The sequence below is a fragment of the Achroia grisella genome, unplaced genomic scaffold (genome assembly GCF_030625045.1).
Source record: "Achroia grisella isolate CSIRO2021 unplaced genomic scaffold, CSIRO_AGI_Agris_v1 utg1462, whole genome shotgun sequence".
Lineage (NCBI taxonomy): Eukaryota > Metazoa > Arthropoda > Insecta > Lepidoptera > Pyralidae > Achroia > Achroia grisella.
The window spans coordinates 1,071,949-1,090,713 of NW_026712637.1; the positions used below are offsets into that span (position 1 = coordinate 1,071,949).

Consider the following 18,765-nt stretch of genomic DNA (forward strand, 5'->3'; position numbering starts at 1 on the left):
GGTTATATTAAGTTTATTTGAATAAAGATTATTTCTATTAAAATAAATAAAAGAGGGTTTACAGTATAATTAATTTACACGGGACGAACTTAGCATTCCATGGATTTACCGTGCGGGAGTCGGGTCCATCGTGTACCAGAGAGAGAAACTCCAAGCAGAATGCACACTCATGACGAAGAATGAGCAAAAAACTTGTGTGTTGCTCTTTTAAATAAATATTGTTTTAATTACATTTACATTAACAATGTTTAGGCATGCGACAATCAATATAGAAATAACTACACACTTAATATCTGTTCAGTCAGTATAATAGCTACAGTCTAGTGACATAGGTCACGCCTTATTTACACAAGTCTCGGGAACTGCTCGGAGTTTCCCTCTCTCTCAAAGTTGGACCCGGCTCCCGCTCGGTGCATCCTTGGAATGCTAATTTCGTCTCGTGTAAATCGTATGTAAATTGTACTGTAATACCTCTTTTCTTTTAATAGCTACATTCTTGTGACATAGGTCATGCCTCATTTATGTGTTGTGGTTGGGACTTGCAATATTTCCCCAAATTGGTTGCGGTTAATGTGCATAATTAACGGGTCCATGTGGCTGCTGTGTTCTGATGTCGTCTCGTGTCGTGTTTGATATTAAATTTGTAGTACCTATAGTCTGTTTTTTTAATCTCGGAGACTAAATTGACAAGTGTAAATGTCCAATTTTCAAATAATGTTACCACCTATAGCGGGGTAGTGGTGTACCTGCGATACCGATTTGTTTAATCGGAAACTTTGATTTCAATATTTTAGTTTTAAAACTTTAAGTGACGTTTCTACAACAGGTATTTCAAATTTACGTAGATATATGTACTAGTGTTTCCATTACTGTTGTCGTATTATACAGCATAATAATACATTTTTGTCGTTTCCGTACAAATAATAATTTTTATAATATTCGGCTACAAACCAATTTGTTTTTTCTTTCAAACAGCAAAATATCTTAAGTAGGTGTTTGTTTTATGATATATGACTTTATAAAAAAGTCATTTGTTTTATAAAAAGGGCACTTAGTCTTTCTTTAGTGAAAAATAAAAAATCTATTTTGATACAACAATAATAAATATCCTTATAATTTAATAATTTTGTGTCTCCGGGGTTAAAAAACACACTATACCTTGTATTTATATATGTATTTAATTTTTTTTAGTGTATAATAATGGAATGATGCACCCGCCTGCGCCAACGGTTTACGCTGGCAGGGTACCAGTGGAGGACGATAGGATGAACATGAAGTCGGGTCAGTTAGCCCATCGTGACAAATTCACTGGGAATTTATCACGATGGTTTCCAGGGGGAACCATGTCGAGGTCAACCTGAAATGGTACATTGCTAGTGTATGAAGCACTAATAAATGATGACGACTTAGGCTTTGAAGCCGGCTACCGCAAGGGAAACCCCAAGTAGCGCCCGTGACTTGTGACACGGGTGTAGGTTTAAAAGGCCCTTTTAGAATCCATTAACACTCACCTTCACTACTTGCAGCTTTCAACCAGGTCCAACTAAGACCGGAATAAACCCATTCCTAATACAATTCACTTTAGTATCCAAAACACAACCGGCACGCTCTGCGCTCGTCGACTGAATGTTGCGGCTCACCCAACGAAAGAGGATTATTCAACTACCGACATCCGTATTTATAGACCGAAGTCAGTGTAGTAGATCGGTCTATAAATACTAGATGGCGCTATTTACAATATTTGTAATAATCTTTATATGGGTACTTTATTAGAACTAAACACAAACTACCTTCTTTTAATATATTTTTAAAATATCAGATAATTTCTACAATATTGATGTGAACTCCTAACACTAGCAATAGGATCATCAGTCCACATTAGTAACAGTCTTCTTCCCACCCTGTTTGTTTAATTAAATATAGGTACTTGAAGTGATAACCTGTAATCTCTGATGACCATTGATCTCCAACACAGAAGTCTTGTAATATAAATCCGGGTTTAGATATTTCTATTTATTTGTTAGTAATTATTTATTATACAGATTATTAACAGAAAGGTACATATGACTTTTTCCAAAAAGAAGCCTGGTGGGCCGGGTCGATGTGCTCCCTCAAATATGGTTGAGTGCAATGATGGCTGGCACATCCGTCATACTCGTGTGCGGGTGCGGCTTGTGGGAACTGGTCTGTTCAGGTTGCGAACACTGATTAGATTTTTTTGTTTTTTGCAATAGCATATGCTGGTGGTCACTCTATTCTCCCAAATTTGAATTTTAATGACTGTATATTATTGTAAACTGTACAACATTTATTTGAAAAGAATACGAGCTGAGTTTCTTGTCAGTTCTTCTCTCGAAATCATCCCGAAATCATCCCGAACTGACGGTAGATTTGACATATCATAACAATCTGTAATAGACCTACGCGAATAAAGATATTTTGAATTTGAAAGAGATTTCTTCCAGTCAACCTTTGAGTGACTGAGAGGAATTGTGGAGTGGTGGATACAAGTAAAATAAAAAAATGGATTTGTTCTATCTTCTATGTATCTTGTAATTCTTTGTTCTTTGTAATTGCTACTCGAAACATAAAACGGATATGAATAAATAGAAATATGTTAGAGAATTCACACCATCTTGTCCCAAACTAAGCAGACCTTGAATTATGGATTTGAATAGGTAAACATATACGCAATTCATACCGATATAAATAGATATAGAATGTTTGCATTGTAGGCGGAGATCGAATCGCCTACCACCGGAGAATACGGCAGTTCGCTAAACGTTACACCACCGAGGTCTCCGATCGATCCGTCCAATTCAAACGGGGATAGATTTTGCGATAGCCTGAGCTGAGGTTCGAACCCCTAGTGGTGCCCTCAGACTAAAGTCGTATCCGTCAGGCGGAAGTTAGCCCTCAGCCGCTCCATAAGTCCTTCCGCGGTTTTGGAGTGTCATCTGCACTCGCCCCCTATCGTCCGGTGAAGCTGTAAAGGCCAGCTGCGCTAACAGCATTAGAGTAGTCCGGAAAAAATCACTGAGGTCATATATTGATAAAGATGGCTGTCAATTTACCACCACTTATTCCACTATGTGGTATATGACCAACTTTTGACAAGTACAACCTGACCACAAACCGGTTGTGCTCGGGGTGGGCGACCAAACCGACCGACTGCACATGTTTACAGCGTGTTATATAATCGTTTATCGTGCTTAATCAACACGTACTTATATAATTTAGTTCTGATGCGGTTTTACATAAAAAGCAGTTTTTTTTCCGTGAATTTTTTGTCTTTACCGTTAAAATATACCCAATTTTACGGCGTGTACTATGAAGTAGAGTCACTCTACCTTGCGATAGATCGCTTTAGAATATAGCAACCCGCGCCCGCGACTTCGTCCGCGTAAAATGACGATACTTCCATGTAACCTTTCATCTACCCTTTCATCCCTTTACAACCCTTTTTTCGCATTAAAAAGTAGCCTACGTCCATTGTCAGGTTCTAGACTATATACCAAATTTAATTTAAATCGGTTCTGTAGTTTTGACGTGATAGCGAGACAGACGGACAGACAGACATTTATAATATTGGTAAGGATTATAGTTTTCGTGTAATTTTTGAACAACTTTTAGCTTCTATATTTTGTTCTGCTTTTTATAACAAGTCTATTTATTATTACGTAAAACACTAACCTGCATACAGAGAAACGCAAATAGAAAAATTAATCTTTCGTGTTCCCGGCGAAATACAACCACGGATTCTTCAAGTCTATGGTAAATAGATTTCTTCTGGGTAAGCTACATCAGGTCTTCCCATCATTTACCATCAGATGAGGTAAGACCAAGCGCAAACCTAGATGGGTTACATATATAGTGTACGAGGCATAAAAACTTCTTTGTATTTATTTTAAATTTCGAACGCACTTCGCATTCATTTGTTTTAAGAATAAAAAATATTAATAGAGATGTGAAAATTCCATCATGGCGTTTCATTTATCTCCACAAATCTTTAACTATGATATCCAATTTTATTTATATGTATCATGTGTATACATGGTACATATAAATAAAATTGGAGTGTCTGCTTGTTTTTTGTTTTTTTGTCCCTTCGATCGGTCCCCTGTCCAATTCAAATGAGGAAAGTAAATTACGACGGCCGACGTTCGAACTCCTAGCGATGCTCAGACTAGTTGTATCCGACAGGCGGGAGTCAGCTGCGGCCAAGAAGCATTAGAGTAGTTAGAAAAAAATTTCATTAATTTTTTTTTCATCAATACTTAATTAACTTCTATGTATGATGTTGTTTAATAAATTGTTAGATATTCGAACATTTTCTTTATTTTAATCCGCAGTCTATATCTTCAGCCTTGACAGCAATGATTTGATCAGAAAATAATTGGATCAGTTAATTTCTCTTTAGATGCACAGATTTCGAAAGCTGCTTCCAGTTTGGATGATTATAGCAATTTATTAAGGACTAGCTGTACACACGACTTCGTCCACGTGGAATTTAACTTTATTTTTCTATAATAAACGTAGCCTAAGTTACTCCTTATTATATCAGCTACCTGCCAAAAAAGGTCCCGTCAAAATCGGTCCAGCCATTTCAGAGATTAGTCGGAACAAACAGACAGACAGACAAAAATGTTATTTTGGAGTATGTACCGTATTTATATTTATATGGATGTAGTAATAAACGGTTATTTCAATATTACAAACAGACACTCCAAATTTATTTATATGTATAGATTACCGCTCCCGCACCCGCACCCGCTCTGGCTTCACACGGCTTCTTGTAAACTAAACTAAACTAAAACGTAAATTTCAACATTACAAACAGACACTACAATTTTATTTATGTATAGATGATATACAAGTCAATCATGCGAGATTACTTGACATCGATAATTCCTGCAGAAATAGCTTTCCACGTCGGTACAGGTTTAGTGTTACGTGTAACCGCTGGCTTGGATTATACGCTTTCTTGCCTCTCTCTCGGTTTCCGCCAGTTCAGGAAATTTATCGGCCAGTTATCAGGAAGGCTTTGATTTCCCTACAACATATGAGTGGAACTGTTGAACATTGCGTCTAATGCAATTAACATCAACAGAATTTAAGAACAAAATAAAATCATATTTCTAACAACATCGTTTTTACAATGTGACGGAATATCTGAATTCCAATGTACAATTATGACATTTTCCATTAAGTGACTTTTATTACTATGTTATATATTATTTAATTTATTATTTTGAATACTTAAAATTGTAATTGTGACATAATTATCTTGAAAATGTAATTACTATTGACATGCTGTTGTGTAACGAGATTTGTTACATTTGTGAATAAAGTAATATGAAATAATATGAAATAATATTGTAACCAGTAGGCGATTAGACTTTTTTTTTATTTATTTACTAATGGTAAGTACATACTGATAGAAGACACACATTGACTCACCAAACTGCAGAACAGTTTGTTGGCAAGATATTGCTCAGTTTTCTTAATACTTACTGTAATGGATCGGTGGACTGTATGTGTGTCTAAATGTTACATCATTTATACCACGTATAGAATATATATGAGTGGAACTGTTGAACATTACGTCTGATATTGTAATATACTGGGTAGTATATGATTAGATTTGTTGTCACATTTTTTACATAATAATAATAATGTGTAATTGTACAATTAAATCTTACTAATAGAATAGAATAGAATAGAAAATCATTTATTCAAATAAACTTAATTTAAGCACTTTTGAATAGTCATAACAATTTTTTTAATCTACAGCTCAATCGGAAAGCTGTCTCATCACAAGAAGAACGAGCAAGAAACTTGCGTGTTGCTCTTTTAAATAATTTTATTATTACTTTACATTTTTAAGTTGAATACAAACTACCAATTAGCACTAATTCAATTAAATACTCAAATAGAAAAAATATTGAATATATAACCAACTGATTAAACAATTAATAAGAGGAAATCAGTCATAGTGATTAGAGCAGACCAGTCCCTACAAGCAGCACTCGTTCACGAGTATGACGGATGAGCCAGCCATCACTGCGCTCGACCATATTTTAGGGAGCCCAATGACCCTATAGTAATATAAACGCGCAAGTTTCTGAATATGTATGGATGTTTGCCACTGTTTCACGCAAGAACAAAGAACAGATTTTGATGAAACTTTACAGTAATATAGCTTATACATACGAATAACATAACATACAAGCTACAAATTTCATGCGGATTAAACCGCGGGCACAGCTAGTACGTTTATGAAGCAAGGATGTTATGGATATGAAATTTCGGATATGGATAGGTTTCGGATACAGGAATGATTATTATACTGGATACGGATGCGGATATGAAATTATTTCGGATCATCCGTTAGTCCAATAATTTCGGTTACGGATATTACTTTTTTAAGGAATTCCAAAATTAAAATACAAATAACTAATTAAAATGGCTATATAACGTGACTCAATTAGGGTCCGCACCTATCCGATATTGTCCGAAACTTTTATTTCGGATTCGGTTACGGTTAATCTCAGGACAATACACACAGCGCCATCTAGTCCCGAGTTAAGCTAAGTAAAGCTTGTGTTACGGGTACTAGACAGTTAATACTTTACTTATAATAGATTTTTTTTGTAAATACATACATATTATACATGGAAAACACCCAGACCGATATCATACTCATGAATACAAATGTTTTTGCCGTGCGAGGAATCGAATCCGCGACTATCAGACGTAAAGCGGTGTGCTAGACCACCAAATAAAAAATTGTTTTTGAAATCATAAATTCGATGTATTCTGGCTAATATACCGTGATATGGATTTACTATGTTTTAGAACATTCCATGTAATGCGAACAGCTTCGAAAAACAGATGTTTATTGACTCTACGATATGAGTAATACATAACAAAATTTGCTTACGTGAATGGACAATATTAGTAACCTTGAATATACCCAGAATGTTAACGCTAATAACATTCTTGAAACCATCGAACTAGAAGACCTTGGCATCCAAACATTCGTATCGATTCTTATCTAATTGGGAACTTTTAATCCAAAAGTGGTGTTAGTCATCGATGCAAAAAATTTCATGGGTTCATTGGCCATAAATCGTCTCCCGACTTGGTACGGTATAGGAAGTGAGGCTTTATTTATAGAGTTTGACGCTCGCATGCGGCGCGTCGCTCGCGCATGTTGCGCCGGCGCGGCGCGGCGGTGAAGCCGGCGCGGTGCTGCTCACTGCCGAGGTCAGAGGGGCGCCAGTGTTCCCCAAGACTCAGTCACGGTCGGTGCTCAGTGGTATTCGGTAACGCTACAATTCGGGCTCGTTTACGTTTGCGACGATCGATGTACGAATTGATCGGGTTTTGAAATCATTCAAGTGTGCCAGTGATAACTTCGATAGCGTCTCGCCAATCGTGGCCGTCGATACCCACTCGGACGATAAAGTATCGGCGCGTTGCCGAACCGTGCCGAATTAAAGTTTTTCACGCTGAAGAAACGTCGAGATAAATTCTTCGAGTGTGAATTTACACGGGATTCTGTTACTATTATTACATTATCCTTGTGTGAGTTGCTAGTGTAATAAGATAGTGGTACAAGATGAGGCCGAAGGAGGAGGCGGACACTAAAGTCCAGTCGGGGGGGACTTTTATACTGTCCGAAAAAATCGACGATACAAAAACGAAGAAGTCTGAAAAGGAGATAAAGAAAGAGATGAAAAGATTGGAGAAAGAGAAACTAGAACGGGAGAAGAGGGAGAGGAAGGTTAGAGAAAAGGAAAAGGAACGCGAAAAGCAGTCTAAAAAAGGTCAGCACACAATTTATTCTGTTCTCGGATTGTTGGAACTATTTCACTTATCACAACGTTTCGTTATCTTGATATTATCATATCTTTATTTTAGAGGTCTTTGCATTTAATCAGCAGTTTAAATTTTGGCTACATACAATGCGTGTTTATTCGCACAGATTGTGTTCTATTGTTTTCGGGGTTACATCATTAGCGGTTTGACCTTGATAATACATCATTTATCACGCAACATCTCAGTGATTACTAAAATGTGTTAGATTTTGTCTGACTTATCTGACAAAATAAAATTTTTGGGCTAACAATTGTTTAACTCTATTCGCAATTTATTTACAAAATGTTTTAATAGTTTTTATATATCATTATTTTTCTGTGTCTTATATATAGTAGATAGTATATTATATTGTACCAACTATTAGGTTAACAAATACACAAATTTTGATTTGTAATTTAGATTTCGGATTATTGATAAAGTCAAATTGATCATTAGTTTCAACGTTTTTTACTGATGTATCCTAGACAGCTGGTGTCAACCATCCAATAACAGTCAGTGTGCCGCGTGTCGTTTACCTTTATATTATTAGAAAATTAAAATTCTCAAAATACTGCGACACGTTTTCCACATACTGACATTTTGGCACTCGCATCACCGGCACATATTACTATATTTATGATGTTTATTCCTGCTTTTATTGTCAGTTTCATATCTGCGCATTCATACCTCGCTTCTATTCCGTTTGGAACATTAAAATTTATATTCTTTACTGGTTTAAATAATGTTTATAACTTATCATAGACATATATACTATTAGGTATTATAAATACTGAAGTATGTACAACTAATGTATATAATTTATAATATAAATACTGGTATCTCGCCGTCACGTTATCGGTATTTTTTAGCGATGTCGTGCAATCTACGTATATTTACTTATATATTGTGTGTAATAAAAAGTAATTTTAAACTATTATTGTGACTAAGATTAGCATGGTCTGCCCTATCATACTAATGGAGTTTTGATTAAATATAATCAAGATTGCGTGTCAGGTGCCATTATATTATTATTATGACATTGTTTTTTATTTTGAAATTTTAAAATTAACTAAACTTAAATAGCTATCGACAACTACGAATTATGAATACAGTCCGTATAAAGCTAAACGTGCAACGTAAAATGTTCTCTAATACAAACAAAACTTTAAAGAATATTCTTTCAATTTTAATGAAAGCTTACTTTTCTAGCGTTTATATATCTTTGATGGATCCATCCTTGTTTCTTATTTTAGTAGTTGTTAGTTTTGTTATTGTATCTTCTCTAGTTAAGCAACATTGTCTGCTTTATTACGTAAAGATGAAATCGGTTTCAGCTTCACGTGAGCGTACGTTTATGAAACGCAAGGTTTCTCTTTCAATCTATCACAATTCAATTTATGATCGATTCTTGGATTTCACACAAAGGAGCGGCGGGCGTGACCGCACGCTACGCTGGAAAGATTTAAGCCGTGTACCGGCAGATTTACGAAGTCTGCTTTACATACAAAAGTCAATGTGCTTGTCACGAGTGAGCCTGCATTTAAATGAGCCGCAGAGAAATTGTACGCAGGTTCCTTACCGATACTTATTTGGCCAGTTTGAGCGAAACAGCTTTCTTGCTTCTGTTCATTCTAGTTTCCTGTAGGGCGAGCAGTCGAGTTTCCTTGTTTCTTTTATTCATTGTGAAGTGAAAAGACAGTGGGCTCGATTGTTCTGCTCAACTTTTCTAATTAGCACGCGTTTTGTTGTTTCTAGGTTAACTCGCATATACTCATTTCTCGCTCCTCTTTGCCAAGCATCGTTTTAAAATGTTTTTAATTGCATGCATATTATTATATTACGGGTATGTTCTCGCAATATAAAACTCGTTTGCGATGTCCATTTAAGACACTTAACAAGGTTTTACGTGTATAAAAATAAGTATTATCGTTAGATAGCGAGTCTGACCGAGTTGCGTCAGTTTCGAAGCAGTTGATATAAAACAAGTTTTATGCACACAGTTTTAGGCCGTGACCCTCAGGTAGTAAAGCTTTTACTTTGTAATGGAGTAACATTGTCACGACCTGCGTTTCTTATTCTCGTGAAACTCTTGTGATACGAAGTTCAAAAGTTAAAAGATATTCAAATTACAGCCTGATGATAATGTCAATCGAAATGTCTGTATGAATACAGACGTAGAGGTACTGAGATGTAACGAACTTTAGACCTTGTTTGCTAGTACTAGTATCTTTATTATTAATAACATGTAATGTATAATTATTAATAGTTATGTATAGGAGCCGAAGCCTGTTAAGTGCATGCAAATAGGCTACCTAATGAATAGTAATTTTGAGCTGTGCAACTATACGTTCGCTAGTGCTCTGTGTGTCTAGTATACCAAACAAAGATTTATAAATTGGGTTGCTTGCGTGAGGTGTTGCGAGGCACCGCTGCGTCCGAAAACGAGTCTGTTACGCACGAGCGTCTGCTCGCGGATTGTGATTATCTCACCGTCCGGTTTTTATGCGATAACAGCTATCGCAATTTGCCTCCTATCTTCTGTCTTTACCGTATCGGACCAAATTTTTTCAGCAATTAAACACTCTGCTTTATGGTAGCTATGTGCGTGATTATCCTCAATTTCTGCTGGCTCGTATAAATTCATGTTATGGTTGTAATTTTCTATATTGTTTTATTAGAGTCTGTAATCTACAGTTTTATAATTTCTAATGCAGTATTTATTTCTATATCTCCAATTACTCTATTTATAGTCACTAATAATGGTAATTCTATATTTCTAATACTAGTGAGATTGTTAGGACTTTTGTTTTACTTTATTTGGACTTGTTTAATTAATTCATTAACTTCTTCCTCTATTATTAAAGTATCCTTATATATTTCTTTATATGCATTATTTGGTTGTTTAAAATTGTGTATCGTATAGTTTGCATCAAAAGTCAATTACCCTAAGTAGATTTCAAATACATCGTTCCATACAATAACTCTTACATTATTTTTCGTTGATTCAGTTAGTCTGTCCTTTAATGTGTTTCATTCAATTTCGACCCCAATCTTGTCGTGTGACTTATCTGTGTAGATATATTTAGGGGTTTCAGAATTATAAATGTGTTAATCGACATTTAGTGCGAGTGACCCTGCAATGTTAAATCTATACATATAAATAAAATTGGAGTGTCTGTTTGTAATATTGAAATAACCGTTTTCTACTACATGCATATGAATATAAATACGGTACATACATCAAAATAACATTTTTTACAATTTTGATCTGTCTGTCTGTTTGTTCCGACTAATCTCTGAAATGGCTGGCCCGATTTTAATGGGACTTTTTTTGGCAGGTAGCTGATGTAATAAGGAGTAACTTAGGCCACTTTTATTTTAGAAAAATAAAGTTGAATTCCACTCGGACGAAGTCGCGGTAAAAGCTAGTTGGATGTAAATATAGAGAGAATTAACAGCAGGCACACATGTGAACAAAACTTATCTTAACACTGGGTATTTATAATTTTTATTACATTATGCAACAATAGATCGTTGTTATGTTAAGATAGTGGAATGAATTCAGCGTATTGTGATTATTGTGTATTTTGAACAGGGATGTTATTGATATGAAATTTCGGATACGGATAGGTTTCGGATATAGGAATAAATATTATACCGGATACGGATATGAATTTATTTCGGATCATCCGTTAGTTTCGGATAATTTCGGTTACGTATAATAATTTCTAAGGAATTTCAATAGTAAAATATAAATAGCTAATAGAATGGTTACATAACGTGTCTCAATTAGGCTCCGCTCCTATCCGAAATTGTCCGAAACTTATTTCGGATTCGGTTACGGTTACGAATATTCTTTATATCGGATATCCGGTAGATTTGGTTACGGTTACGGAGCTCCCTAACATACCTGGTTTTGAAGTAATTTCTCTGCAATAGCTAATTTTAAACTTTCGTGTTTAATATACATTATTTAAATTATTAACCGGGTCTTAACACGAATAATTTTATGGCATATGGTAAATATCTTTATTTGCCATAAAATTATTCGTGTTAAGAACCGGTTAATAATTTAAATAATGTAATTTCTCTGCAGTACTGCATTTGTCTCGCTCATGTATATTTAACCACATTATTATATTATATTTTTTAATTTTAGGTTCTTAGTTGAAGTTAAGATATGTAAATAGATTTAAAATAATGTACATATTAAATTGTAATATCCTTTAACCAGATTGTTATGTAATTGGGTCGCCAAACATGCTAAACGTAATTGTTACACTTTGGAATTTGACTAGTGTTTAGGTTTACATGTTAGAATTCACTGGAATTCATCTTAATGTAAATGAGTATGGTGTGTTTTGAAGTAATATCTCTGCAGTACTGATGTATATTTAAACAGATTGTTATATGTAATTGGGTCGTGAGATATGCTAAACGTAATGGTTACACTTGCAATGCAATGTAACTAGCGTTTAAGTTTACATATTAGAATTCACTGAATTCATGTTATTGTAAATGAGTATGGTGTGTATTGAAGTAATTTCTCTGCACTACTGCACTCACTCTAATATATATTTAAATAGATTATTATATGTAGTTGGGTCGTGAGATAAGCTAAACTTAATGGTTACACTTGCAATGCAATGTGTCTAGGGTTCAAGTTTACATTTATTTTCAACAACTTAAGAATTCACTGAATTCATCTTATCGTGAATGAGTATGGAGTGTTTTGAAGTAATTTCTCTGCAAGTCTGCACTTGTCTCGCTCATATATGTATGTAAATATAATTGGGTCGTCAGATATGCTAAACGTAATGGCTACATTTGCAATGCAATAGAAATAGAAATAATGTTTATTCAAATAAACCTAATAGAAGCACTTTAGAATAGTCAAATTTTTTTATTCTACCGCTCATTCGGAATGTAGACTCATCACAAGAAGAATGAGCAAAAACTTCTGTGTTTGCACTTTTAAATAAATATTGTTTTAATTTTTACAAGGATTGGGTATGCGACAATTAGAGAAACCGCAGTGTAACTAGTATTCAGATTTACATATTAGAATTCACTAGAATTTTATTTACGTGATGTAGTTTAAGGTAAACTGGCAAAACAGTGTTCATAGTTATAGTAATAGACAAGTTGTTATTTCCTTGTTTGTGTATCTATGTCGAGAATTGGTTTTAAAAATCTCATTAGTATGAGATGTTACGATGATGCGTTAAAGTTTTGATTTGTAATTTAATATTTTCTATATTTCCTGCGACATTTTTTAATGTAATTGGTTTCTTGTCCAAATTTAAGGGTCATTTTTTTTATTCTAAACTTTTTTTTTTTAATTTTACTATAAATTATTATTTTTACTATCAATCCGTAACGTATACAAAAATATTTAATTAATTTAAATTTAAAAAAATAATTAATTTAAAATAAAAAATAAAATTAGTTAAAATAAAACTAAAATTACTACTTATAACAAAGAGTACACTAAATTCGATCTGTATAACAACTACCAGTAAACCTTTCAGCGACAAAGCTCACTGGTAAAAGTAGTCAGTTATTCTTTTCCTTTCGCTCGTCGTTTTTTCTCGTGGCCACATTGCGTTTGTTACATTGTATGCAGCGTCTGGTTTCGGCGCTGCTCAGCGGAAAGCTTTTTTATACTACGATGGTGGGAAACATGCATACGGCCCGTATGGTGTTCACTATCAGCTACTCTAAAACCGTAATATGAAAATCGCCATGCTGTAGTCTCGCGAGAAAATCTCGGCAGGTACTTCATTCCGTAATGTAAGTGTACGCGGGAGGATGCTCCTCTGAAACCGCACTGTCCGAGAACACTTAGGTTCCTTCCGAAATATCAATGTTAGTCACTGATATGGTAAATATTACTCATTTGTTATACAGTCGCTTTATTGGACACTTACACAGTAAAGTTTTTTTCGGACACTAACGCTGTTGGCCGCAGCTGGCCTTTACAGATTCACCGGGTGATAGGGTGTGAGTGCAGATGGCACTCCAAACCAAACGAAGGACTTATGGAGCGGCTGAAGGCCAACTCTCGACTGACGGATACGACTTTAGTCTGAGGACACCGCTAGATGTTCGAACCTCGGCTCAGGCTGTTGTAATTTACTTTCCTGTTTGAATTGGATCGATTGGAGGGGCAAAAAATGTAATGTTTAATGAGACAGTCTCCTCACAGGACGAGACTCCTCTGAGCTGAATCAAAGAAGTCAGCCCGTCGTAATTTCGAGATCCCCATCATCATCTGCTTCTTCCTTATCCCATTTATTTGGAGTCGGCGTAATATGTTTTTCGCTTCCATTCATCCCTGTTCGCAGTCATCGCGTTATTTACTTCCTTTCTTACCATATCATCTTTCACACAGTCCATCCATCTCTTTTTCGGCCTTCCTCCTCTCTTATAACCATCCACATTCATATGTAACACCTTTCCTAAAATATTATCCTCATTCCTACGCATTACATGTCCATACCATGATAGACGATTACTCTTCAACCTCTCCGACACCGGCGCCACTTTCATACTTCCTCTAATGTATTCATTCTTTATCTTATCCATTCTTGTCACACCACACATCCACCTCAACATTCTCATTTCAGTTGCATGCAGTCGTCTTTCATCCGTCGCCTTTACGGGCCAGCACTCTGATCCATTCAAGACAACAGGCCGGATCATGGTCTTGTAAATTTTCCCCTTAGGCTTAAAGGGGACACACGAGTCACACGTCGTTGCCGTAACCTGCAGCCACTTCATCCATCCTGCGTTAATTCTATGCTTTATGGTCCTGTCTAATTTCGAGATCCCCGTTTGAATTATATGGGGATCGATCGGAGGTATTGTAAAGTCTGTGTTCTGTTTATGGCTTACGTAACTAATAGCTATTCATCATAGGCGGCGACGTCTTTAGTGCTTGCCTATCTTATCGGACGTAGCTCTGTAAAGTCCGCTGCACCATAATAATGTTCATTTATTTTGTGTATCAGTCTATGACATTCCCACTATTATAAACTATTGAGCACCGTTTGGTTAAGTTTTAGTTATAATGCATTAATGTGTAAATTTTAGAATATAATAGAAAATAATTTATTCAAATAAACTTAATTTAAGCACTTTTGAATAGTCGTAACATTTTTTTTTATCTCCGCTAATTCGGAAAGCTGGCTCATCATAAAAAGAACGAGCAAGAAACTTGTGTATTGCTCTTTTAAATAATCCTTGTAAGTTTACATTTATAAGTCGAAACGTGAATACAAACTACCAACCAGCACTAATTTATTAGGGTCAAATATAAATATACAATAAGATTAAATCAGTCGTAGTGGTAAGAGCAGACCAGTCAAGCAGCACTCGTTCACGAGTATGACGGATGAGCCAGCCATCACTGCCCTCGATCATATGATGACCATTACATTGTCCAAGTACTGTCCATTACAACTAAATAAACTAATTAACTTTTTTGTTAAATACCACACGGCCGAAGTCGCCGGTACAGCTAGTGTATATAAATTAAGAAATGTACACGTGCACTTGTCGAGACAACGATCTCCGTTACCGGTTCCTAAACAGACAACACGGGCTATTAGAATCATATTCAAGTGGCTCCACGATTGATACGCTCAAGAGATACACAGAGCACTGTATAAACATTAGAGACATTACATATGTTGTGGTCTCTTTCATCTTAATTAAGATTCAAGAAAAAATAGTGTCACTTTCAATTTTTTTATAATTTTTATACTACGATCGTGGCAAGCAAGCATATGGACCATCTGATGGTAAATGGTTATGGACGCCTGTAACACTAGGGGTATCACGTGCGCGTTGCCGACGCTTAAGAAACCTTAATATAACCTTCTGGAAGAACCCCATTTTTTTTTCTTAGACCACGTAGTTTTTATACTACGATCGTGGCAAGCAAGCATACAGCCCATCTGATGGTAAACGGTTACCGTAGCCTATGAACGCCTGAAACACTAGGGGTATCACGTGCGCGTTGCCGACCCTTAAGAAACCTTAATACCGAGAAAACTTCGGCAGGTAGTTCGAACTACAACCTAAGTGTACGCGGGAGGAAGCTCCTCTGAAACCGCACTGTCCGAGACCACTTAGGTTCCAGCGTGTAGGAATGTATTCCCTGTCGATGGCGAGCGGCTCGAAATCTGACATCAGTGTTGTTATATAGATAAGAAATAAATTAGTCTTATTTCAATAAGGCTAATTTATTTATTCGCATCTTATCTAAAAAACAATATTATAGTGTAAGCGAATATTTAAGTGTTATATCTTAGTTTTTATGTAAGATTTAATTAATGTCATATTATAATAGATATATGTATGAATAATATTAAATGTTATAGTTATAGTTAAATTATGTTACAGTTAGTTATAATAATAATAATAATGTTATGTTTGCGTGCCCTAACAGGGTCCATAATGATCTAAAACCAATTATAAACATCTTTCATTGTAATATGGAATGCAATAAATATTGAGTATTGAGTATAGCCCAACTGATATTATAAACGCATAAGTTTCGGAGTATAAATGCACGTTTTTTTATACCATAAAGCAAAAACTATGGAACCGATTCGAAAAAAGAAATTAGCTATTTACATTCTTCGTATATATGTATGTTCCATAACAACTTACATAATTTACGGTCTAGAGCAGACGTTCCCAAACATTTTTGTGTCGTAGACCCCTTGCCATATTTTTCGGTTTTGGGTAGATACCTCATTTTTACCTGGTACTGATTTTTTGGAAATTTCTAACTGTAGTAAAGTTTAGTGTTAAAAACATAAAGTAAACAAGAAGATGACCGCTGTCGTAGACCCCTCGCAGTTTGTTATAAGACCCTTGGGGTCGATATAGACCACTTAGGGAATCACTGGTCTAGACAGAAAGGATGTAACATTAATAAAGTACTATAACAAGATTAAGTAGACATGATGGTACGAGCCACCCCAGTTAGAAATAGCTCGATCAACAGGTGTGTGAATCAACAGAGAACAGTGTGGGCTATAGAAGTATAATGCTTATTTGTCATAAAGTAAATCTCTTTAAACGAAGTGTTTCTATAAACAGCAAACTCTCAATGGCGAATTCTATAAATTAAAGATATTAATTAATAAATAAAATTGATGCAATAGATTAACAGCAGATGTTGTATTTATTTACGTTACTAAAGAGAAGAGAAGAGAAGCAAATCTTAATAAGTTAGGAGAAAAGATAACAAATGAGCTGGGAGAATTGATTTTTGGCTGTTTTATTTAGAAATAAGGATAATATGATACAAATGTGAACAGGCAACAAATGTGTGGCTGATTTAATTAAAATTTGTTGTAATATTGGGTTTAATGTTGAAGATACAGAGTTGAACGAAATGATTCGGATATTATAGGAATTTTTGGCAGTTTTATTTAGAAACTAGCGGACCCGCGAACTCAATTCCGCCTCAGAATTAAAGGAGTTTTGAAGTTTAGTTACGCAATAAATTTCTGAACGCCGAATAAATTTCTGTTTGACAGTTTTTATGGGAAAATAATATTGTTGTTTTTACTATTCCCCATGCATTTTTGCATATTTTATCACCGAATAAACCTTCCCTGGAGTTCCACGAATATTTCAAGACTAAAATTAGCCAAATCGCTTCAGCCGTTCTCGAGTTTTAGCGAGACTAACGAACAGCAATTCATTTATATATATATAGAAGCAGAAGATAAGGATAATATGACAAAAATGTGAAAAGGCAACAAATGTGTGGATGAATTAATTAAAATCTGTTGTAATATTGGGTTTAATGTTGAAGATACAGAGTTGAACGAATTGATTCGGAAATTATCTGGGATTTTAGGCTGTTTTATTTAGAAATAAGGATGATATGGCAAAAATGTGAACAGGCAACAAATGTGTAGCTGATTTAATTAAAATTTGTAATATCGGGTTCTATGTTGACGAAGATTAAAATATAATTGGTGAGGGCGCGGCAGGGTCGGCGGTTGTCCTGCATCGGGAGCACAAATTGCCGGATGTGGCCTAATTAGCGCTCCACATAATGGACAGAAATAGGCTCCCGCGTCATACACTGTAGCCTCTATTGTTTATATGTCTAACGGATACAAAGGCGCCGCCAAACAACACTACTATAGCTACAACTACTTTTTTTTATAACACAGGGGACAAACGAGCATGTGCTCACCTGATGGTAAGTGATTACCGCCGCCCATGAGCACCCGCAATACCAAGGGAACTGCATGTACGTTGTCGGCCTTTTAAAAATGACTAAGCTCTTTTCTTGATGGTGTCAATATTGTATCGGTTCGGAAATACCATTGCTGAAAGGTGCTTTCACAGTGTTAGGAATAAGCACTTTTCTTGAAGGTTTCAATATCGTATCGGTTCGGAAATCCATTGCTGGAAGGCTGAAAGGTGCTTCCACAGTGTTGTGCGTGGCAAAAATTTCTAGAAAACCGCACTGTGGAGGACCGCCATTCATCCAGATGATCAGATGATGTTTTGAAACTAAAATACCATCCTGATCATCTGTTTTACTACTATTGTACTCGTACTATAAATGTTAGAAGTAATAGAATAAGAGTTGTTGCAGTCGCACCTATGACCTCTTTGGTGTTAGATCAAACCAGATATACTACTAGCTGTAACCGCGACTTCGTCCGCGTGGAATTTAACTTTATTTTTCTAAAATAAAAGTAGCCCATGTTCCTTATTACATTGCCTACCTTCCAATAAAAGTCCCGCCAAAATTGGTCCAATCATTTCAGAGATTAGCCAAAACAAATAGACAGACAGACAAAAATTGATAAAACTATTATTTTATTTGTAGTTATTTACTTTTTTACGTAAATGGCAACC

At 35.4% G+C, this 18,765-nt stretch overlaps 1 protein-coding gene across 1 annotated transcript in view; it reads left to right on the forward strand.

Annotated features, from left to right (window-relative positions):
* Positions 1-7,267: 7,267 nt before the first annotated feature.
* Positions 7,268-18,765, forward strand: part of LOC131855688 (actin-binding LIM protein 3) — a 104,821-nt gene continuing 93,323 nt past the window's right edge. The window contains exon 1 of the mRNA XM_059206987.1: positions 7,268-7,832. Within this exon, the coding sequence (XP_059062970.1) occupies positions 7,625-7,832 (208 nt within the window). The 5' untranslated portion in view covers positions 7,268-7,624. The remainder of the gene's footprint in view (positions 7,833-18,765) is intronic.